Below are 23322 nucleotides of genomic sequence, written 5' to 3'. Positions count from 1 at the left end.
GGCAGGACTTGCCACAGAGGCTCCCAGGGCTGGCTCCTGTCCCTGAACCCGACCAGCTCCCTCCCCAGCTGCCCTTGATGGCTGGCCGACACGGACCATACAGAGGACACAGAGGCCAGGTCAAGGGAATTAAATAATGAGTGATTTTATTTCATTAGAGATAAAACCAGCAGCATCACAGCCTGAGCCCTCACCCCACCCCCATCCCCCTGCCCCCCACGCTTCTGCCTAATGTCGGTAATGGGGACTTCGAGATCGGGACCTTGAGCGCCTGGATAGAGAGAGAGGGGCCCCCAGTGAGGGCTGGGTGGAAGCAGCCACGCGTGTGCGCACATGTACACCAACACACTCGTGACCACTGGGGCATCGGTGACGGGGGGGGGGGGGGTGGAGGGGCACAAGTTGCACAGGGAGGGACGTTACCCAGGGTGGAGACCAGCCTGTGCAGCTGGAGGGGTACAGGGTGGAGATGGAAGAACCAGGGCAGGGACAAGGTCATCTTCCAGGAGCTGGGCTGGTGGGCTTACCTTCGGGACGAGCTGTATTCTCGACCTGGAGAGAAACGAGAGAACGAAGCCCAAGCTCAGGGGCTGGGCTCCTGGGGCTGCCTCCAGCTGAGGCCACACCTGTGCCTCCAGCCAGTCCCCTGGGCATGCACCAAGGCCGGGCAACGCGCATTGCTTCTAACGCCCTGCTTCTAACATCCCCCGTTCCCCATGACTACGGCAATCCCGCTGCACGTGTGGAGCACTACGGTGGAAACCGCACTGTGGCTTCCTGCATCCTGACTTCGAGATCTAGAGTTCGGGGCCCACAGGCCGTGGGGATACTCACTGTAACGGGGGGAGGGTGAGCGGCTCTGTCGGCTGTACTGGCGTTCCCATTCTTCTCGCTCCTTCTCTCTGCGTTCCCGCTCCCTGCCAGGCGGAAAGGGAGGCAGCCCAGGGGCAGGCATGAGCACAGGGCGAGAACACCAACCTCAAGGGCGGGGCTGGACTGCACCGCCGGCCCGGGGCAGGTGCTTCCAACAGCCCAGCCCAAGTGGCAGAGTAAACCCAGGCCAGCCAGTGCTGCTGCTGCCCTTGCTTGGAAGTGACAGCACTGGCTCACAAGGATACAGGCTGGGGAGAGCCAGGATTGGAATCTTAGTCGGCCTCGCTTTGAAAGGCTTGCTGAGCAAACATACAGGATTGAGCTGGAGAGTTCGACCTTTTCCCGTCACACTCGGGTAGTCTCAAAACACGGGACTCACACACTAAGTGCTTCATTGGCCTTTGTCAGGATGCCTGGGACTCGCGACCCCAAGGGCTGTATTTACTGGGGCCCTTCTACTCGCCTGGCCCAGATCTGACTGGATCCGCCCAACACGCCTGTGAACTAGGACAACTATTCCAACCCCATTTAGCTGATGAGCAAATTAAGGCCCAAACAGAAAAAGGCCTGCAGTTGGTAGACAGCGGAGGCAGGATCAGAACTCGGAGCCGACTGACCCCAGCGCTGAGTCCCCGGGCACTCTCCTTCCCCACCTGAGGGAGGCAGGCCGCACCCTCAGACGGCCAGCACACAACGGTGCGCAGTGAGCAGAAACCGACGACCCAGCCGGCAGCCGGCTGATGGGCTAGGCACCGCACGGGAGCCCTGCGGCAGGGTCCCCAGGAGAGGACGAGGAAGGAGTCTCGGCTCAGAGGAAACGGAACTGCCTGTCTGAGCACCCGCGACCAAGCAGCCGGTGACACGACCCTGCCACTGACGGACCCTCCTCCTTGCCAGCACCGAGCACTCAGCCTCCAGTTGCACCCTGAGCTACCCAGTGAGGTCACCAAGGTCTGTCCTGGCTGCAGGGGACAAAGCGAGGCCTGAGAGCGCCAACCCCTACCCCGGGGCCCCATGGTCACAGGGAGGCAGAGCCGGGACTGGACTCCACATCTGCCTGGTCCAGGGCGTGAGCCTGTCCCCTTGGTAGTGAAGAGCCGAGAAACAGAAGGGGAGCAGGGAGAAGCCCCTCTGCCCGAGCTGGGAAGAACCCGCCAGGGGGCTGGCTTGCTGAGCGCCACCTCTGATCTGGGGGCCGAGCGTATAGCAGGAACCCGGCAGCTGCCCTCTCAGGCACCATCAACAACAAGCAAGAAAACAGAATGGTGCGTGCCAGGTGGGGGTCAGCGCTCTGAAGAACACATGGCAGGCTTGGAGGATGGAGCACGTCAGGGTGCTACTCGGGACAGGATGGTCAGGGAGGGCCCCGACGAGCGAAGCCAGGGAGGAGGGCACAGAGGCCCCGTGCACCCAGAGCCGGCAGAGCTGGAAGGGGCTGCAGCAGCTGGAGCGAGCAAGCCGAGGACAGAGGGCTTCCTCCCACCCCGAGGACTAGCGCAGGCTGCAGGGCTAGGCGCCAGGGGTGGGGAACAGCGGGCAGCCCAGAAGCGGGGGGCCGCGGCCCAGATACGGGCAGCGCGATGGTCTTACTTCATGCGGATCTTGCGGGCCATGGCTCGAAGCTCGTCCTCCCGCTCCTGCGGCAGACGGGGCTGTGAGGCGCGCTGGCCGGCTCCCCGGCAGGCCCGGCCCCACCGCTCGCTCCCGCCCTTACCTGGCGCTCATGCTCCTGCTGGATCATCTTCTCCTGGGCCGCCTTCTTATCCGCTTTGACTGTGGCAAAGGAGAGACGTGGTGGCTGAGGGGGGCCCTCAAAAGCACTCCCCCTTCCCGGATGCCGAAACTGACCCCAGAGAGGCCGAGCAGACAGCCATGGCCCTTAGCACGGTGGCAGCGGAAGAGCACGCACACCAACTCCTCCCCCGAAGTGCCCCTCGCAGACGCCTGTCTGTCCAGGAGCGGGCAGGGCCCCCCAAGACCAGGCTGGCAGGCAGAGCAGCAGAGACCAGGGCTGGGGGGGCGGGGGGGGCACGTACACTGCCTGTTCAGCGCTTTCTGCATCCTCAGCTTCAGCTTCTCCTGCGGCGTCAGCTTGGGCTGGGGAAGGGGGAGAAGAGGCGGGAGAGGGGGTGGGTGTCCGGAGCTCCCACCACCCACCTCATCCAAGAGCCTGGGACTTGCGGGGGGCACGTGGGGAGGAGGGACCGGCTGCCAAGGTCCACCACAAGGGTCTGGGAGGCCTGGGGACAGCTGGAGCCCCGGCGGACAGTGCGGAGGGGACGGGGACACGGACCTGACGGGGCAGAGCATTCCCAGCCCGCTTCAACCCCAGGGCTGGCTCTCCCGGCCCCCCTGGGTCCCCCCTGCAGGCCCACCGGGCCCAGCTCTCGGGCACTGCTGCTGGCGGGAATTAGACGGGCGAGTTCCAAATTCTTACTGACTTTGGCAGCTCCTGTCTCTTTACCAGCGGCAGGTTCGGTCCTGGGAGGAAGAAAGGGCGGCTGCTACTTCTGACCCCACGCCACCTCAGCACCGCCCTCAGGCCAGACAGCGCCAAGGCCGTGGGCCTCAGACACCCCCAGGGAGGGCCCGTGCCCCTCTCTGATCCCTCAGGACCGGGCCGTGTCCCCTGAAGCTTCATCCAAGGCGAGGCTGTGACTCCTCAGACCCCCCGGGGGCAAAGCCACGTCCCCCTCAGACCTCCCAAGGCAGGACCGAGCTCAGCCACCCTCCCCGAGGCGGACCACTCTCGTCGCCCAGCCCTGCCCCCGCTCACTTTTTCAGCTTCTCGCCCACGGCAGGGGATGCCGCCGGCCTGGTCAGCTTCTCCCTCGGGGGCGATGGCGAGTGGCTCTGGCTGCGGCTGCGGCTGCGGCTCTGGCTGCGGCTGCGGGACGGGCTGGGGCTGCGGCTGCGGCTCAGGCTGCGGCTGCGGGACGGGCTGAGGGACCAGCTGCTGCGGCTGCGGCTACTGCTGTGATGCCGGGGGCCCCGGCCGCCCCGCCTGTACCGCTCCCCGGAGCGGGAGCGGCTCCTGGGGGCACGGCGGGGCAGGAGGGGGGCCGTGAGGAGCCAGGCACTCCCTGCGCACAGCCCTCCCGCAAGGCCCTACGAGAGGTCGGGGCGTGACCACCCGCTCCTCTCCCGCTGCTTGACCTCGGCTGCTCCCGGCCTCGCTCCGTGTCTACACGGAGACCACCGTCCAGGTACAACCGCCCTGAAACGGCTCCTCGCTTCTCACTCCTGACACACACTAACCTGCTCCCCTGGGAGGTGACTTCTGGGGAGGGGGCCTGGCTGGCCATCACCCCCCCTTTACACACAGTGCCCGGCTCTGGGCACCCAGGGGCTGTGACCTCACCCACACCCTCACCACCTCCTCACCTTGCTGGGGTCCAGTGGGGACCACCCACCCCCTCGCCCACTCTCCCCACCAATCTACAGCACGGACCCACAAGACCTCTTCTGGGGACACGTGGCCCCACCCCTTCTCCGCTGCGGACCCTGGGGGCTCCTCAGCAAGGGTGCCCCCTCAGGCTGACATTCGAGATGTGGCCAGGCCCCCTTCCTCCCCAGCCTTTCTCCTGTGGTCGCCCTGGGTCAGGCTACAGGGAACGACCTGGAAGCCAAGTCTAGGCCACACACGGATTCTGCTGGGGTCGGCCAAGTCTTTTAAAAAGCTCAAATTTGTGGGCAATGTTGGGAAAACGAACTACCCTTTAAAAATCCAGATTCTCAACTTCTCTTGAGAAAGCAGAAGATGGGGCAATGCCGGGCCTGCTACTGCACAGCTGACGACCCAACTGGACGGGACACGTGTGCACCAGTCCCCCCGGGTCCACCTGGCCCCTTTATTTTACCTGCCAGCCCCTACAGGAAGCTGACGCTGAGACGCGTGCCAAAATACAAGCGACAATGTCGGTGACGGCAGCACTCGCCCAACGCTAGGCCCTGTACCCAGCATTCACATGCGTCTCTGCTCACACCTTCACAACAACTCCACAAACGGGACACTACCCTTATTTTACAGATGAAAAATCCGAAGCCCCAGAAGTTTCCGAGCAGGGCCAGGATTTGCAGCCAGGCTCACCCGCTGAGGCAGCCCTGATCCCGCCAAGCAAGAGCCTAAAAGGGCGCCTCGCTCCTCAGATGCCTCGTTTCCTACCCCATCTGCAGCACCCCTCTCCCCGCAGAGCACCCCAGCCCTTGAGGCCAGCCAGGTCCCCACTGCAAACCACACACCTCTCTACACCCCCGCCGGGAACCCCCCCCAGCACCCGCTCAGTCCCCTGAGAACGTGGCCGCGCGCCAGCCCGGGTCACCACACGTGGACAGCAGAGGGGGCACACCTCCCCTGCCAACCGAGTGCTCCCCCACAGAACGGCAGCGGCCTGGTCCCCTCCCTCAGAGCCGGGTCTGGCTGACATCACACGTGCCCAGCCCCGGGGCCCCCCCGTCGCCCCCAACGCGTCAGCGCCACACACCTGCTTCTGCGCCGGGGCCCGTAACCACCGCGCCGGGCGGGCGAGCGGGAGTAGCGGTGTCCATCTCGGGAGCCCCCGCCTGAGTGCCGCCGGCCGCGGCTACGGGAGCGCGAGTAGCGCCGGGAGCGGGAGCGCGAGCGGGACCAGGAGCGGGAGCGGGAGCGCGCGTGGCGGCCAGAACGGTAGTAGCCCCCGCCGCGGCGGGAGCGGGAGCTGGAGCGGGAGCTGGAGCGGGAGCTGGAGGTCCTCGAGGCGGAAGAGGAGGAGGAGGAGGAGGAGGAGGAGCGGCGGCTGCAGGCGGGGCACGGAGGGCCGGTCAGCACGGGCCTGGCCCCAGGCGCCCCACCGCCCCGCGTCCCCCCCATAGCGGCCGGGGCGTAGGGCGGGCGGCGTGAGCGTTACCGACCGGGCGCTGGCATTACGTCCCGGTGCGGGGCCGCCGGGCTGGGGGGGTGCGGGGGGCTTCCCTGTGGTGGCCCCTGACGCGGCTGCTGCCGCTGCGGCCGCAGCTGCCTCCTCGTCGCTGCCCCCAAAACTGGTTATGAACGTGATCTTCTCCTCGCGGCCTGGGCTCGGGGAGCGGGAGCGGGAGCGGGACTCGGAGCTGGATTCTGAGGGCGACCTGTGGGGCGGGCAAGAGGGACTCAGCGGCCAGGCTCCCCGGGAGCCCGCTGGCTAACCACGCGCAGCACCCAGGAACGGGCACAGCGTGGCACCGAGCACCACGTGACACCCGGCTCAGACGAACGGAGCCAAAGGGCAGAAAGGAACCCCACTCTGCAGGGGTTTGACTCGGCCTCGGAGCCTTGGCCGAGGGAGCGAGCGAGCGACAGCAAGCTGTACTGACTTCACGTCACGATTAAAAAGGGATGAAAAGATCTACAGACTTAACTTGGGAAGTTCTCCTCAACACAAACGCCCGCCTAGCAAGTTCTATAACGTTAAGTGTGGTACGATCCCGTCGTTAGAAAAGTACCCGTTTCCCTGGCCTGAGTGTGTCCCCGTGCCTGGCCTTGTACCTAAAGGTACCTGCCTCATCTCTCCTATCCCCCCAAGAGCCCAGAGAGGCAGGCCCCTCCCACTGCGTTCTGAAGAGCGGACCGGGGTCAGGCTGATGTCTGTCCCCCCTCAAGGCCCCTGCCCCATCACTCCCACATCCTGGAGACACGCGCGTGCAAGGCCGGGCCCTCCTGTGTAATATCCCTTACTGCTTATTTCTGGGGCCTGAGATCAGAGAGACTTCTGATTCCTGTTGTCAGGCCTTTCTGCCACGCTTGGTCAGTTTTAACACACAACTACGTTGTATTTAAATCAGAAAATTAAATAAGGTTCACATTTAAAGAAAAAAAAGACCGGGAAAGCAGAGTAACATTCTGGAAACCAGAAAAACGACTCAGACCCACAGATGACACCAGGTGCTAAGAACCGACCCCCCAGCCTCCCGCTCCTCCTCCCAGCCCTGCTCCCTCCTCTATCAGGTTTGCTGGCTGCCCCTCCTCAGGGCCTGGGAACTCACCGCTTATAGGGGTCGTATGTGGGGCTGTCTCGGCGGGCATAGCTGCGGAGAGAAGCGCGGGGTAAGACAAGTAGGGGCTTGGGATCTGAGTGGGCATGGAATTGGGCCCACTCCTCCCCCAAGGCACACAAACTCAGGGACCAGGCACTGTGGCCAGGTTTTAGGCCCTGCCTTGATCCCTCTGCCCACCCCACCTCCGATCTGCCCGAAGCCTGAACCTCCGCCACACCCCGCAAACAATGTCCTGGGCCCCTCCTGACCCTGAACCACAGGGACTCCAGCAGCCTGAGTCCTGCTTGGGCTCCGGACCCCAGACGGAAGCATCCCTCCTGCCACTCCAAGTCCCTGCTTCTGCCATCTGGGTCCCGGCTCGTTAACGAGGACGATGGTAAAACTAGAAACGCCACGGTGTCTTAGATGCTCGCTACGGGCCGGGCACGGAGCGCTTTACTTCCATGAACGCAGCTGCTCTTCAGGACCACTCACACGGCTGCTGGGGTCATTCACAGCTCAGAGCTCAGGACACCGAGGCCCAGAGCAGTAGAGTCACTTGCCCAGCGTCACACAGCTCAGAAATGGAAGAGCTGGGCTCCCAAGCCAGGCCCTGGGGCCCCGAGCCCACGTCTTTATGCACTACACTGACTGCACCCTTACGGGCAGGAGGAGGACGGCCAGAATCAGCACGGCTTCTCCGGACCCCTCACCGAGCCCTGAGTCCCCAGCAGGCTGCGTAAGCCCCACAGCTCCCCTCAGGCACTTTCCTTGTCCAGAGGCGGTATAGCAAAAAGAGGCATGGGTCTGCACTGGGCCTCCAGGCCTAAGAGGCAGCGCAGGCTTGTCTGGAGGCCACTCGCCCTAGGCAGACTCTCTGCGCCACAGCAGACTGCCTCCTGCCAACCTGCCCCACACCTCCAAGTGGGCACTGGTGCACCCCCAATCCTGGGAGGTGACAGCGCCGCTTTTCCAAAGGAAGAAACTGAAACTCGAGGGAAGTCACTTGCCCCAAATCTGACAAGGACACAGCCCAGGAGAACCAGGAAGGAGTTCAGGGACAGAACTGTTCCCCTTGACTCTGCCCTCAACCCTTCCGCTACCCCACACCACCTCCCCACCGGTGCCTGTGACACCTGGCAAGAGTCCAAGTCCAGAGGGTGAGGGGAGTGGCTGGCAGGGCAGGGTGTCCACAAGGCCATTCCTACCCTAAACCTTCCCTGTTTCCTGCCCTACTAGGACTCTGTTCACAAGCCCAAGCCTGGCCCCCAACAGTCTCCGTGAGCCCCAGCCCCTCCCCCAGAGCCCTGAGTGAGGCTGTCAGGGCAGGGGCACAGGGGCGAGCCCAGCCTACCTGGGTGGACTGATCTTCCGGCCCCTCAGTCGCTTCTCCCGGAATTCCCTCCGCTGGCGCCGGGAGCGACGGCCCTGGAGGAGGGTGGGCACCGCGCTGGTGAGAGATGTGCCCTCCCTGAGGCACTGTCCCCCCGCCTCCCACCCCGGCCCAGCCCTCACCGAGTACATGGCCTTCTCTTCCTCAAGGGCCTTAGCGTGCTTGATCGCCTCCGCCTCCTCCTTGTCTTTCCGGAGCATCCTGGGTGGGGGTGGTCACAACAGAGGATGAGGCAGGCCACAGGCTGAACTGTCCCAGGAAGTGAGGGATCCCACGCCATCCTGGGGTCTCTCATTTGTTCAGCACTATTACTGAGCTCTTACTGCATGCAGATACTAATTTACGGACTGGGGATTCATTATTGAAAATAAACAAACAAAAATCCTGGCCCTCGTGGCCTTACATCCTGGGAAGAAGACAATGACCAAGATAACGTGATGGGTAGTATGCTGAATGGTGAAAACCTGGCCAGAAAGATACACTGTAGACGGAGGAAGAAGTGCCAAGAGACAGGTAAAGCCGCCACAGCTTTGAACAGTGAGGTCAGGGGAGCCACACAGGGCAAGGGACAGCTGAGGAGAAACCACGGGGAATAAGCAACAAAGATGCCAGCAGAGCCAACATGGCAGGGGCCCGGAAGTCGGGGGCGGGGGGGGGGGGGGGAAGAAAGGAGGCACAGAGGCCGCACGGGGGTGGAGCGTGTGAGTAGGGGCACAGGGGACCAGGCAGGTAAGGAGTCCAGCTGCCCGGGTGCCAGGGCAGTCACCGAGGGCGCTGAGCCGAGGCTGCTGGGTTCACACGGGATCGCCCCAATTCAGATACTGTTAGCTGGGGCTGTTGCGTGGGGTCTGACGCACAGGACATGGCCCGGGGAAGAGGCCCCATCAGTAAGTGCCAAGGGATGATCCGGTGAATGAAGCCTCTTCTCCACCAGGGGGTGCTGTCCACCAGGCCCAGGAACCCCGGGAGCTTTTAGGGGTCCAATGGCCACAGGTCACACGGACTCGGGTGCAGTCTCAGTTTCGCACCGGTAAAGCCTGGTGGTCAGTACCCATCCCAGGAGCTCAGGACGCTGCGCGTGTGAAGCTGCCGGCACGGGGCCGGGCACACTCGTGCTCAGGAATGCAGTGGCTGTCAGCAGCGGGGGTAACGACCGACGCCAGGCCCCAAGTGCGCAGGAGCACCAGCCAGTGGGCCTCACCTGACAAAGTCGCCATCGGCCATGCCGTAGGTCGTGGCCTGCTTGTTGAGATCTGCCACCTGCTCCTGGTTCAGTTCGTCCACGTCCACCTCCACGTCTGCACCAAGAGAAAGGCTGTCAGGGGCCAAGGCCGAGTGAGAGGACTGGGGAGAAGGGGAAGAGCCCCGGGAGATGGGGGCACGGGGGGGGGACGCCCACCAGACTGGAAGCCTCTGCAGGCAGAGAACGAGTCGGCTCATCGCGGCATCCCCAGGCTGGCCCGGGGCTTGGCCGCAGGCGAGCACGACCAAAGGCAAGGGGCGGTGGGGGGAGGAGGTGCAATGGATGAGGGCCCAAATGAGCACCGGCATGGACGGGGGAGACCAGTGCGCAGAGCAATGTATGATGTGTGGATGGGGACAGACGGGGGGTGGGTGAAGATCTGGGTGGGCGGGGGGGGGGGGGTCGCAGGTGTTCAGGAGCTCGATGCAGTATGAGTAAGTGGAAGCGGGGGGAAGGATGCCTTCCGGATGCGTGATAAGCAGCAGCTGTCTGAGAAGAGGACAGGGAGACAGGTGGATGGCTGGAGCCATGGGTATTTGGGTACGGGGTGAATAGTGGGGGGGGGGGCGGCTCTGGAACTGAATGAACACTTGTTCTCCAGAGGAGACAGAAAAAGAGGGAGACAGAAAGACTGACCCAAGCAGAAGAGAACAGACACAGAACCTAGGTGGGGACAACAGCATAAAAGCAGCGTCCCAGAAATGAGAGGAGCGATACAGAGAGGAAGGCCGGCACAGAGGAGCACATGAGTGAGACGGGGAAGACGGCGGAGGCTGGAGTGCCCCAGAGCAGGGGCAGGAGAGACGGGGCTCTTAAGTGTGGGGCGCCCCACAGAGGGTGAGGAACGAGACACGAAAACGATGCCCAGGGACTGCGGGGTGGGGGAGGGCAGAGAGGGGACCCCACCGATGTCGGGGATGACCTCATCTTCGTCCGAGTTGCTCTCCTCCTCGGCTGGTGACTCCTCCTCCTCTGGCTTTTCTGCCACCTTCTCTACCTCGGCCACGGTGCTGTCCTCATAGGTGTAGCCAATGGAAGCCTTCTTCTCTGCCAGCCTGGGATGGGGGAGCCCATGAGCCAGGAGGGCCACGGGCAGGACAGAGCCCAGAGCCAAGCCTCGAGAGCAGAGAGCACACGGATTCCCCAAGCTCCCGCCTCTGGAGGGCGCCCTTGCCTCCGGCTCCTCACATGTGCTCTCCCTCAGCCTAGAACCTTCCGCACCTGCCTCCCACCAGCAACCCCCCTCTTCCCCCAAGCTCCAGCTCAATGTCCCCAGGAAGTTGTCCCCCGGCAGGGTCAAGCACCATCCTGAGCTTCTCAGCCTCACCCACATGGGGTCATGACTGTCGGGGGACAGATCTGTCTCCTCCAAGCAGACTAAGCTCAAGAGGGCAGGACCCAGACTTATCTTGGGTAACAATGTGGCCCAGCTTTGGCCAGAACAGAGGAGGGGCCTCATGCACGTGTGTTGCTAAATTAATTTAGTCAACATGCCCAGACGTCCCTTGAGTGCCCCCTCATGCTGAAAGTGGGCTCCTGGGTAGGGATCAGTCGTCAAGGAGCTTCCACGGCATCCGTGGAAACTCCAGATGGAGAGCAGCGAGTGCTTAGGATCCCAGAGGAAAAGGCTCAGCCGCAGGAAGAAGGAGTGAGGCCGCAGGACTGCTGCGGCCAAGGGGGCTGAGGGCCGCCGTGGAGGAGGACAGGGCCAGCCCGGCAGAGGGAACGAAGAGAGAAGGGAGCTGCCCGTGGGGGACCTCCCTGAGCCAGAGGCGGGTCCACGTAAGGCCCTGCCTCCCCCCACCGCTGCTCCTCGAGGGACACAGCCCCAAGAAGCCCCTCTCGAGAGGGACGGGGGCTCAGCACGATCCCCAATCTCCAACCACTGCAGGAAGAGGGCTCCTCCGAGCCCGCGTGGCAGGGAGGCACACCAACACTCAGCGAGGGCATCCTCACATGCAGGATGCAACGCCAGGCCTGGGTCAGCACAGGGCCGGGGCCGACCCCCTGCACCGCCCACCATGCCCCAGGCTAGACGCGCCATGCAGAGGTTTCCAGCAAATCCTTTCCCTCGGCCACCACCTCCTCCCCCAAGGGTTTATTAAGGAAGCACCTACTGTGTGCCACACACTGGCCCCGATTGTGGGGAAACCGAGGCAAATAAGGCCGTGCCCTGGCGAGGTTCACAGTCCTCCCGCCTCCCCCAAAGCCGCCGTGCCCCCAGACCCCAACTCACTTCTTCTTCTCGTCCTCACTGGGTCTCTGGAGGCCTCCGTACAGCTCGTCAATGTAGATCTGGTACAGACACTGCTCCTCTGAGACTGTGGCAAGGTGAGAGGCAGGAGGGTCGGGGGGGGGGGGGGGACACAAGAATGCAGTGGGGTCGGGTGCAACCCAAGCTCAGCTGGGGCAGAGTCACCGGCTGTGTGGGGAGGACCGCCTCGGTCACGGTGCTAAGTTCTCTCTGCCTCATTTCCTTTTCTGGCAAAGCGAGCACTTGGCACGGGGGCCATGCTACTATTATCCCTGCAAGGGAAGCCTCTGGTTGGACCTTTCAGAGCGTTGGATGTCACCAGGACTCCGCGGGCCACTCCACCACAGGCCTCTCTGCAGCTGTTTAAACTACACGTGTTGGGAGCCATCCTGGCTCTCGTTCGCCCACAACACCCAACTTGGGGAGCTCGGCACCGTATCCGAGCTTTTCCTCATCTTCCCTGCAGTGAAACATAGGGCCCTGACTGGCTGTGGGGCCCTGGGCAAGTGCCCTTCCCCCTGCGGGTCTCAGCTTTTCTATCTGTGAAGTCAGGTGGGTGGGCTGGGCGAGGAGCCCCGTCCCTTGTCCCTGCAGCCCCCCTCTCTCCCCAGCTCCGGCCCGTGGCAGACAAAGCCCGGGAGGAGAGGGCCCGGCCGTCCTGTCTCACCCGAGCTGCCTCGCTCTCTCTGCTCCAGCCCCACAGGCTGCCTGCACCCATCCTCCCACAGGCCTCTTCTGCAGCCTCCCTCTCCTCACCAGAGCTCCTCTCCGCTTCTAACCGACCCCACCTCCGTCAAGCACCTCCGAGAGCAGCCCACCGTCTGTCAGAACGCCCCCTCAGTCTGCCAATTGCCACCCACTTTGGTGACTGTGTGGCTGCTCCCCTCTCCCCCACGAGACCCCTGAGCCAGAGGCGCGCCTGCCACACCACAGGGGCTAAGAACGGTGGCAACGAACCAGCGTGGAGTCAGACCGAACTAAGGCAAACCCTGGCTCCGACACCAAGAACCCCTGTGGCCCTGGGTGAAGGCAAAGAGCAACAGTACCAAAGATGATAAATTGCCCCGATTTTAACACCTCGCTGGCTGCTCGAATTTCGGCAATCTTTGGTTTTAGAGCAGTTGAGATGTCCACCTTAGAAACAAAGAAACAAGGGAGCAGCAAACCCACAGGAGGGGCTGACTGTGCCAGACTCGGTGGCAGGAATTCACGCGCCCCTCGCCAGGCCCCTACAACTACCCTGGGGGACTGCAACCATCAGGACCACCCTTCCCTGGGTGGAGACCGAGACCCGCCAGCCTAAGGGCCTCGTGTGGTCCGTCTTCCCTTTAACTCAACAGGGAAACCCTGGGAGGGGAAATCTCAGTCCTCAGATGAGCCAAAGCTTGGAGCTTTCCGTCAGGAGGCAACGGTGAAGGGTGGGGTGAGAATCCCAGCTCCTCGCACCCCGTGTTCCCACCAATTCCTGAGCCTCAACATCCTCGCCCATAAAATGGGCACAACCGCTAGACGGCTGTGCAGATGCGACGAGATATAATACCGACACAAAGGTCCCAGTCTGTCAGGTCCGAACGTCCCCAGGCAAGCCCAGGGTGGGGGAACCTGGGAGCCTCCGTTTTCTCATCTGTGAGGCAGCATGCTGACGGCTCAGAGAACGATACCGACATATTCAAACGCCTGGCAGATTGTCAAACGCTAAGTATTCCTAAACAACTTCTAAAAGAAAGTTCCTCTTCAAAAGTGACACTCCGACCCAAACGGGCTGGGGGAAACAAAGGCAGACGATGTGTTCTTGCTATTTTCCCCAATTTTTCAGGACAAAGGCCAGAGAGGCAGACGGTGTGGGATGTGGAAGTGACCTCGGCAGAACCATCTTGCTCAGCGCACATGGCCTGTACTGGGTCCAGAGACGGAGGCCCGAGAGGAAACAGCGGGGAGCAAGCCCCAAGTCCCGTCGGAGAAAGCCCTGGGGTAAATAAAGGTGGTCTCCCCGTGTCCACGGCCGCCCCACCGGCTCGCCACACCCCAGCTCACTCACTGCCGGCAAAGTCGTTCTGCACCAGGCCTCGGTAGCGCTCGTAGTTGCATTTCCGCTCGTCTGACTCCTGTTCTGGGGAGCTTTGGGGAAGGTCAAGATCTTGAGATCACAGGGAGAGGGGAGACCCCACCCCAAGCCAGCAGGAGTGGGGGAGGAGGAGCCTAGCTCAGGCGGGGAGGTTCCCCGTTGGCACACCTCCTCCTTCCCAGGCAGGGGACAGGCAGGCAACGGTTTGGGAAAGGGGAGGCAGCAGGGCTCAGGCTCCCTGCCTGGCAGGCCTCAGGGGGGCGGCTTACATGGTGGTGAGCAGCGGGGGGGTGTAGTCGGGGATGTGGTCAAGGTGGGCACGGACATCGAAGCGGTCAATCATGTTGTTGGTGTCCCCCTGCCAGGGCATCCTGAAATGGGGAGCAAGGAGTTGAGGGTCCCCAGTGCCCATGCCCGTTCCCTGTCACTTCAAGCTTGGGAGTCTGACCCTCAGCTCCGTGATTTTCCAGGCCATGGGCCCCACCCTGACCCCTCACTTCGTAGTCTCTTATGTCACTAATTCCCCTGAATCCACACTCAGGCTCCTGGCCTGAATAGGACCCTAGGAAACTGGGGCCCTATTTCTCAGAACCAAGCAAGAGTGGGAAACTCGAGCCAGGTCCTAGGGACCACTTGCTAAGCCCTGGTCACTTCGAAACATCCCCTATGACAACATACTTGCCATCACATCTGGGCCTGTGGTCCTGGCACCACCCAGTCCCCTCGAAGTCCCCCAAGCACCCCTGTACCCTGGGGCCTCCGTCCCAACCCCTGCCTGCCAGCTCTCCTCGGCCGGTGACTGTCCACTACTCATGTAGGTCAAGCCTTCCTTGCCTGAGTCCCCACAGGTCTTTCCACACCCCAGGTCCCTCCTGACCTCCAGTCCTCAGACACAGACACCACCCAGCCCTTCTTCTCAGTCTTACATGTTAACAGGGCTCTCGGCAGCCAGGGCGACTGCAGAATCCAGGTGCACCTTGCACGCTCGGCCGTGCACCTGCAGGAACTGCGCTGGGTCCTTCTTCTGTAGGGAGAGACAGGGTGGAGGTCACCACTGCGCTGAGCTCCAGACCCTGCCACCCCCACACAACCCAGCTCAACAGCGAGCTCACCTCTGATGTCAAGTGGGCCATGACTCAGAGGTGAACTAACCCGCACAGGGGTGGCAGCACTTACGGGGGCCACCTCACCTCTAGGGACAAGGGACCCTGAGATGGTGGAGAAAGGCTCTAAGCTCTGCCCCAACCTTCTGTACAGCCAGTACCAAGACCTTCTGCCTCGGAAATATGATCCCCCAACTCTTTACCTCCCCCCTACCCCAGGTCACTCATTCGGAGCCAGGTGTGAGCATCTGGCCTAGACCGGCCTCTAAGACAACGGGACCACACGAGCACAGGCAAAGATGGTCAGTGTCACTGCTCAGCAGAGAAAAGCCAACGAGAACCACGAGACGTCACTTCATACTCACTAGGACAGCGAAAACGAAAACGACAGACGTTGACAAAGCTGACAAGAATGTGCATAAACTGAGTTCTTCAAAAGTTAAACAAAGAACGACCATAAGTCTCAGCAATCCCACTCCCAGGGATATACCCGCCAGAACCTAAAACAGATACTCAAATGCTTGTACACCCATGTTCCAGCAGTATGACTCACAATGACCAAAAGATGGAAACAATCACGTGGCCATCAATGGATGGCCGATAAACAAAATGTGGTGTATTTATTTTTATTTTTTTATTTTTATTTTTTTTAAAGATTTTTATTTATTTGACAGAGATAGAGACAGCCAGCGAGAGAAGGGAACACAAGCAGGGGGAGTGGGAGAGGAAGAAGCAGGCTCCCAGCAGAGGAGCCTGACGTGGGGCTCGATCCCAGAATGCGGGGATCACGCCCTGAGCCGAAGGCAGACGCGTAATGACTGTGCCACCCAGGTGCCCCAAACGTGGTGTATTTAGACCATGGAACCTTGCCAGTAACAAGGAATGAAGAACTGACACGTGCTACAACGTGGACGAACCTTGAGAAAAGGATGCCCGGTGAAAGAAGTCGGTCACAAAAGCCACATGTTGTATGATTCCATTTATGTGAAACATCCAGAATAGGCGAATCCACAGACAGAAAGTAGACGAGTGGCTACCCAGGGCTGGAAAGTTGGGGGGACTGACTGCTAATGTGTATGGGGTTCTTTTTGGGGTCATGAAAATTTTCTAAAATTCGGCTGTGGTGACGGATGCACCACCCTGTGAACATTCCGAAGACCACGGAATCGTACTGGTATGTGACCTGTATCTCAACACAGCGGCTAAGAAGGCACCAACACAGAAGAGAACGTCCCCTGAGTCAGTGCTCCCCCAGCCTGACGAGAGCTTATGTGGACGTCTCGATTCCGGCTGCGTCTGGAAAGCATAAAATCTAGCAGCAGCGCTCCAACCGCTGAGCTTCCCGAGTGCCAGGCCCTGGCTGGGCTCCTGCTGCGTGCCACATCAGAGGAACCCACAAGAGCCACGAGAAGGGCTAACTGCCGCCACGCACTGAATGCTGGCCGAGCTCCCAGCAACACCTCCCCAGGGTCCAACCCCTCGTGGCCACCCCTGGTCCAGCCAGCCTGTCCTCTCGCCCAGACCGCTTGGCAGCGTCCTCTCGGGCTCCCTGCTGCCAGCCTGCCCTCCGCACCCCATCTCTCACACAGGGCCTGGGGGTTCTGCTAAAACCTATTAGGCCACATCCCTCTCTGACTTCCCTCCCCCAGCTCTGCTCCAGGCACGCCAGCCACCACGGCAGTCCGCGACCACTCCACTCATGCTCCACTCGAGACCTCGCTCTTCCCTCGGCCTGCAAAGCTCTGGCAGGTGGCTGCCCCCTCGCTTATCTCAGATCTCTTTCTAGAAGCCTTCCCCATCAACTCTAAGCAGTTCCCTGCACAAGCCCATACTCACTCTCCATCTCCTTAACTCCACCTGTCCTCTTCCTGCCACCACCCAGTTTCACACTTTACGTTCATTTACCGGTCGTCTCCCACACTAGAGCGTAACTTCCACGAGGCAGGGATCGCTGCTTTGTTCACCACCGTCTCCCCAGTGCCCGGAGCAGACCCGCCCCACAGCAGGCGCCGAGGAACACCGACTGAAGGGAAGAGAGAATGAGTCCTGACAGACAAGGAGACTGAGCCCCCAAAACCCGCCAGCATCAAGTTCCCCAAACCCTGCATTTGCCTGAAGTGCACCAAGAGCCGAGGAGGACACTCGCCGACGCCCATGGCTAATGCCAGGCTACTGTCCAGCCCGTGCTCGCCCCACGCCAGGCTGCTCCCACTCAGCCGAGGCAGGATCCGCCCAAGACCACAGGGTCCCGTAGGGGTGATGCTGCGGGAATCCAACTGCTTGTCCCGCACCTCACTTCCTTCCCTCAACGCCTCGTCTCAGCCCCGTGACAGCCCCGGGCCAAGACCCCCTCACGCCCAGGCTGCCCGGGGCCCAATGCCCAGGTCCCACAGCCATCGTGGGACGCCACGTGCAATACAGACGCCGACTGACACAGGGAAGCCACCGGCTGTGCCAGCAACCGCAGGAAGGAAAAAGCATCATGCTGGGAGTAAAAATCTAAGTCCAGGGCCTGGCTCTGCTGGGAGATTCTGGAAAAGCCAATGAACTGTCCTAAAAGTCAGGCCCTGAACCATTTTATGTATATCTTCTCAAACTTCTCAACCATGGGACAAAGGTTAGTAGTATTCCCCACGAGGAAACAGGGGTGTGGTCCATTGGCTTGAAATCATGCCAGTAACACACAGAACTAACAGCTGAACCCAAATGGGGCTGACCCCCAAATCTACTTTTTTTTTTTCAAAAGTAAATTTTGTTTCACTCGGGTGAAAGCCATATGATAGAAAATCTACTATGTTAGCCACTTTTTTTTTTTTAAGATTTTATTTAATTATTTGATAGAGCACGAGCGGGGGTAGGGGCAGAGGGAGAAGCAGACACCCCGCCAAGCAGGGAGCCCCGTGCAGGGCTCCATCCCAGGACCCAGGGATCCTGACCTGAGCCGAATGCAGATGCTCAACCGACCGAGCCCCTCAGGCGCCCCCACGTTCGCCACTTTTAAGCGTACAGTAAGCCGCGTTAAGTCACACGCACCTCGCAGTGCGCCGGAGCTCTAGACCTTCTTCACCTTGCAAAACTGAAACTCCAGAGCCAGCGGATGACTCCCCTTTTCTCCTCCCCCCTGGCAACCACCTTTCTATTTCCTGTTTCTAAGCACCTGACTATTTTAGATACCTCGTATACATGGAATTTTGCATCTTTTTTTTTTTTTTTTTGGTGACTGGCTGATTTCGCGAGGCCTAACGTCTTCACGTAATTCCTCCACCTGGCAGCAGGTGACAGGATACCTTTTCCGGAGGCTGGACAATATACCACTGTATGGACATACCACACTTTCTTTATCCCTTCATCAGTCGATGGAAGTTAAGCTGTTTCCCCATCTTGGCTATTGTGAGTAACAATGCAAGGAACGTGGGGTGTACAAATACCTCTGTGAGATCCAAAGTCCAATTTTAAGCACTGGACTATTCTGCCTCCAGGATCAGATGGAGTCAGAGGAGTTCACGGACTCTTTCATTCGTTCATTCAACTGATAACCAGGCACCGGCTACGTGCTCGGCTCCACTGCCACGGCAGTGACAGACACAGCCCCAGCCCTACCCTCGCGGCTCACAGGCCAGCGCTGGGGACAGACCCGTCCCACATAGGGACGACCCAGAGTGAGCAGCTGGGATGGGAGAGCCCAGGGGAATGCCTGACTCAGCGTGGGCAGTGGTGGGGGTGAAGAGGGGGTGGGTCAGCCTGGGGTTTTCTCGAGGAGGAGAGGCTTGAACTGAGAACTGCTTATTTCCCATTTTCTTATCAACAGGGAATTCTGTTTCTTTATCCAAACCACTGATTAAAGAAGAAAGCGGACAAGGACAAGGGCAATGACAGAACCAGGGTTAGCTAGGGGGAGACAGCAGGCACCAAGGACGTAGGAGCAGGGAAACCAGCCTTGCGTGGACACACCCATTCAGCCTGCGGTGAACTAGCAGCTTCTCCAACACTCGCCCCACAGCAACCTCTCGCCCAAGAATAAGATGAGACCCGGGTAAGCCGCCCCATCCCCCCCCCCCCCCCCCCCCCCCCCGAGCAGCCATCAGCCTAGGCCCACAGCTTGACAGCTCCGCTCTGCATGCAGATCACGTTCCCGCATGGGGACAATGGTGGCTTGTACAGGCCCACACCACAAAGCGCCCCACAGACACTGTTCTTGTTCTTGCCGTTTTTCCCTGTCACCCAGTGAGAGGGGCCGACGATCACCACTGTCCCGAGGGGGAAAATAAAGCTGGGGAAGCTCCCCTGCCAACAAGAACGAGAGCCTGGAGTCCCAGGCCTCTCAGAGGGCCCCAACTGCAGCTTTCTTTCCCCTACACCACGCCGATTCCGGCTCCCCTGGTAAGAAGAACATCAGTAACAACAAGAGCCAGGACTCACCGAGCAAGTCGCCCCGGGGCAGGCCTACGCTGAGGTCGATGTGCCCCATCTCAACAACAGCCCTGGGAGGGACGTGCTCGCCCCCCCACCATTTGCGCAGGCCACTAGCTGGCAACCAAGATCTAACCCCCTCCCTCAAAGATCACAGGCTCCTAATATGTCTGTCACAAGGCCACCCAGAAGGAAGCCTATGCCTCTCAGGCTCTTTGCACCTGGATGTGACCCTGGGACTACTTTCTGGCCAGTGGGACGAGTGGAAGTGCTGGGTGCAAACATCTAGAAACTTTCTTAAAAACTGGCAAGAGTGATTTTGTCTCGTTTCCCTCCCTCTTCTTCCCTGCTGAACGGAGTGCAGACACGATGGCCAGAGTCTGACCAGCCCTCTCAGACCTTCAGACGACACTGGTAAGAGAATCCGTGTTCAGCTCAACAACAAAATGGTCCCTGAGCAGAGCAGGTGATTTTGGGGCTTTCAGGGGAAAGAGAAAGAAACTTCTATCTCCACAGCCAAACCTGACTGACATGATACATCATTTCACATGCAAAAAAGGAAACTAGGTCAGGGAGACAGTCACTCACCCAAGGTCACACTGTACCTAAGCGGCAGTGCTAGAATGTGAACCCAGAGCCTTAGGACTCAAACTCTGAGCACCTAACCATCTTAGTATTTTGCCTCCAGGCTGTGTCACTTTGGACATGTCGCTGCACCTTTCGGAACTTCTATTTCTGCAGCACAAAGCCCAGGTGAAGTGCTAGGAGAGGTTTAGGCTCAGACAGTCTGGCTTAGAGTGCCAGCTGTGCCCTCTTGCTATGTGACTGTAGACCGTGACTCTCCGAGCCTCAGTTCGCTCATCTGTAAAACGGACGTAAATAAGGACGCTGTCCGAGGCTGCAGTGAGGATGTGACGAAGCGTAAACGCCTGTCAAGCACTTAGCACGTAACGGTTAACACATAAACGTTCAGCAGCACCAGCCACTTTTATCAGCATCATCTTTAACACAGGGATCAATCCCCACCTCTCAGAGCCGCTGGAAGGACTAGAAAGAATGTACCAAAGTAGTGGGCACTGGGGCTGGCACACCATGGGCCCTTATTAGAGCTCCCGGCAGCCACTTCTTCCTAAGCACTGTGTTCCTGGCCCACGCTGGGGCCTCGACGAGGACCGGCACTGACCCGGGCCCTGCCCCCACCGTCATGTTACAGTTTTCCCGACACCGCCAGAGAGGGGCTCCCCTTGAGCCCAGTGGTTCCTTCCTGGGTGACAGAGGGCAAGTGAGGACCTCTCAGAGATTCCTCTCCTACAGTAATAGCAGCCTCGGTTTCACTGGGGACTCTCGCGATTCAAAAAAACCATGCATCTAGAACTCTTCTCACAGAGCTGGGTGCCTGGAAGGAGCAATTAAAATTGTAACTGGTACTATTAGTAGGTCTACTCATTTACTCTTTCAAGCTGTATTTGTTGGCCCCAAGCTTAGGATGCAAAGGTGACCTGAATACTAGTTACCCCAGTCTTACACAGCTAGGTATGTGTGGGTTCAATTCCAAAGGGGAAGAACAGGGAGCTGTAATGGCATTTACAGGGGACACCTGACTGAGTAGGGGGGGATGAAGGAAGACTTCCTTGAGGACTGAGATCTGACAGATTAGCATTCGTCACCCAGGTATGGGAAGAGCTCAGGCAAAGGCCCCGTGGCTATGTAAGTCTCAGAGCTAAACTGATACTCTTTATACATCTTTTGCATTAGAGAAAAACACCCTAGATAACGAGGAGGCCAGATGGCTTGAGTAAAGGAAGGAGGCAGAAAGCAGAGTGGCATGAGTCTAAGTGGGGGGGGCAGGGGGCAGTGAGGTACAAAAGGCCAGACCATGCAGGGGCTTAAAGGCTGTGTTGAGGAGCCTGGGCTTTCTCTCAAGACCACCAGGGAGCCATGGAGGAGTTCAGAGCAAGGGAAGGACAGGGTCAGTCTTGTGCTTTAGAAAGACCTCTGGAGCCCTGCTGAAGAGGATCGGAGGGGGCAGGAATGAAGGCCAGGAGACCAGGTAGGAGGCTAAAGCAGGGATGCGGTAATAAATGGGAACATCTATATCAATATCGTCTAACAGGGGAATTGAACCCAGTACCCAAGTGCCATTTCAAGCTGGGGTCCCAAGAGCAAGTAGGAGTGAAAGAGGTAAGGGGAGACATGACAGGCACAATGCCCTGTGGTGACAGAGATGGGGAAAAAAGGCCAGTGGAGCTACCCAAGGACGAGGCTGAGAGCCTGGTAGAGGTCAGACCACAAAGGCCTCTGAGGTCACAGGATGGGGTGGGGTCTTCTCTCCAAAAGCAACTGAAGCATCAAACAGGACAGGAAAGTGGTCAGAGTCCACTTAAATGAAAATTGACGGCACTCCCACAGGATGCCAAGCCAACCCTCAAGAACAGCTGACCTTTGCGGGCACTGCAAATACAGCAGGAAGACAGACAACATTCAGGAGGTGCTCAGTCTTATATCTGGACTGCTCTGAGTGTTACAAAAACTTTCCTCCTTCCTGCTGACACCTGCTCTGTACTCTGAGGCCACACCAAACAACACAGTATACTACAACCAAGGAACGCCTCTGGTTTTTACCCACGAGGAGGCTCAAGAAATGAATATTCTCCTGAAGAAAGCTGGGCTCTTATTTTGGCCTATTTCCAAGCCCAAACCCCACCAGGATGACGGGGGCCCCAACCTCCAGGAAAGGTCCCTTCCCAGATCAAGGCCAGTTACTCACGATCTTTTCATAGTACTCCCGCCGCCGCTCTGCCCTCTTCTTGTAGTCAACCATCATGCCTCGAAGCTTCCGCTCATGCTTCCGAGCCTCGTGCCACATCGTGGTGAGGCCAAGCTGGGGGCCTCAACCTGGGGGATGAGAAAAGAGGGTCAGATGGGCTGTAAAAACCATATGGGCAGAATCAAAGTCACCTAACAAGCTGGTGACAGAACCGATCGGAAACCCCAGCTTCAGGGAAGGGAAGTGTGGCTGCAGAAATGTGTGCCAGATGCTGAAGCGTATTACTGACAACTCTGATCCAGTTCCCTGGGCGTTCTGAAAAACCCCCAGGAGATTCTGAAATGAGCACCCCTGGGAAAGGAGTGTCCTGGGTTCAGGGCACTAGAATCAAGGATGAAAGGTTTTGGAATCTTAGGAATGAGTGTTTGAAGTAAGGTCTGCAGGAAGACCCTAAGCACGTGGGGCTGTAGTTCAAGGGAGGGAGAAGAGCTGAAATGGGGCTACCCGTGGGGGTAAGGGATGAATGCAGGTGAAGAAAAAAAGACTTTATGGGAACAGAGCAGTGGTACGCAGCGGAGGTGGGAGAATGGGGGGGTGGTGGAGATGGAGGGCAGGTGAAGGGCGTGGACGTAAGACGACAACGCTTGGGGGAGGTGGGGGAACATGGGGGGGGTGCTGTAAATAAAGACCAGAAGGGGGCTGAGATCTACAGAAGAAATCTGAATGGCGGGGGCGGGGGGGAGATGGGGCGGTGAAAAACGGAGTAGAGAATGAGGGAGGCGGAGCTGGCAGACAGGAGGGGGTGGGCTGAGCTCAGGGGCAAGGCTTGCGGACAGGGGCGGAGCCCAGGGGTTCTGACCGGGATCGAGGACCGGGTCTGGGCTTCGGGGTTCGGGCTAAGGTTCTTGACAAGCGGGCGGGGCCTGTGGTAAGCGGCGGGGTCCGACGCGGCGTGTTCGGGCCCACCGCGGGGGCAGGGGCGCGGCCTGAGGCGCAGCAGGCCGGAGAGGGTGCGGGGCCAGCGGCCCTCGGCGCTGGGGCCGAGCAGAGGCTCACAGCAACCCAGGGTAGGCCGAGACTAGGGCGAAACCCAGAAGGTCGGGGCCCGCAGCCCGCACTCACCGGCTCGTCGCCGCCTCCCACCGCTGCGCTCGCGCGCGGCCCGCACCGGAAGCGGAAGTGGGAGGCCGCACGGAGGGGCGGGGCGGAACGTGGCGGAGCGC

The 23322-nt window shown here is 60.0% G+C and overlaps 1 protein-coding gene across 3 annotated transcripts; it reads right to left on the bottom strand.

The window, feature by feature from the left end:
- Positions 1–120: 120 nt before the first annotated feature.
- On the bottom strand, positions 121–23283 carry CLASRP (CLK4 associating serine/arginine rich protein). 3 transcript variants are annotated; one of them, XM_026482085.4, is made up of 21 exons: positions 23222–23283; positions 22100–22227; positions 14746–14843; positions 14089–14190; positions 13793–13872; positions 11737–11821; positions 10407–10555; positions 9459–9555; positions 8380–8458; positions 8219–8292; positions 6874–6915; positions 5764–5979; positions 5358–5648; positions 3650–3907; positions 3315–3354; positions 2910–2970; positions 2588–2646; positions 2464–2510; positions 835–917; positions 528–552; positions 121–271 (listed from the first exon to the last, which is right to left on the bottom strand). In XM_026482085.4, exons 2-21 carry the CDS (start codon positions 22196–22198, stop codon positions 229–231), a joined length of 2028 nt encoding a protein of 675 aa, XP_026337870.2. In that variant the 5' UTR covers positions 22199–22227; positions 23222–23283; the 3' UTR covers positions 121–228. The 3 variants fall into 3 exon arrangements, 2 of the variants coding, with proteins under 2 accessions (XP_026337870.2, XP_057170460.1); XM_057314477.1 differs by having other exon boundaries at positions 3650–3844; XR_006408063.3 differs by lacking the exons at positions 121–271; positions 528–552 and having other exon boundaries at positions 860–917; positions 3311–3354.
- Positions 23284–23322: the final 39 nt, after the last annotated feature.

Source organism: Ursus arctos, unplaced genomic scaffold (genome assembly GCF_023065955.2).
Source record: "Ursus arctos isolate Adak ecotype North America unplaced genomic scaffold, UrsArc2.0 scaffold_19, whole genome shotgun sequence".
NCBI classification, from domain to species: domain Eukaryota; kingdom Metazoa; phylum Chordata; class Mammalia; order Carnivora; family Ursidae; genus Ursus; species Ursus arctos.
The sequence above is the reverse complement of the archived record's forward strand: the minus strand, read 5'-3'. Positions and strand labels throughout refer to the sequence as shown.

Excerpts from the sequence above, each read along its gene's own strand:
- CLASRP (XM_026482085.4), bottom strand. The coding sequence starts at position 22,198 with ATGTGGCACGAGGCTCGGAAGCATGAGCGGAAGCTTCGAGGCATGATG. Across the intron at positions 10,556-11,736 it reads AGTGAGGACGAGAAGAAGAA|GCTGGCAGAGAAGAAGGCTT; the intron begins GTGAGTTGGGGT and ends CCCCCATCCCAG. Across the intron at positions 3,908-5,357 it reads GGGCCCCGGCGCAGAAGCAG|GAGCCGCTCCCGCTCCGGGG; the intron begins GTGTGTGGCGCT and ends CCGTGCCCCCAG.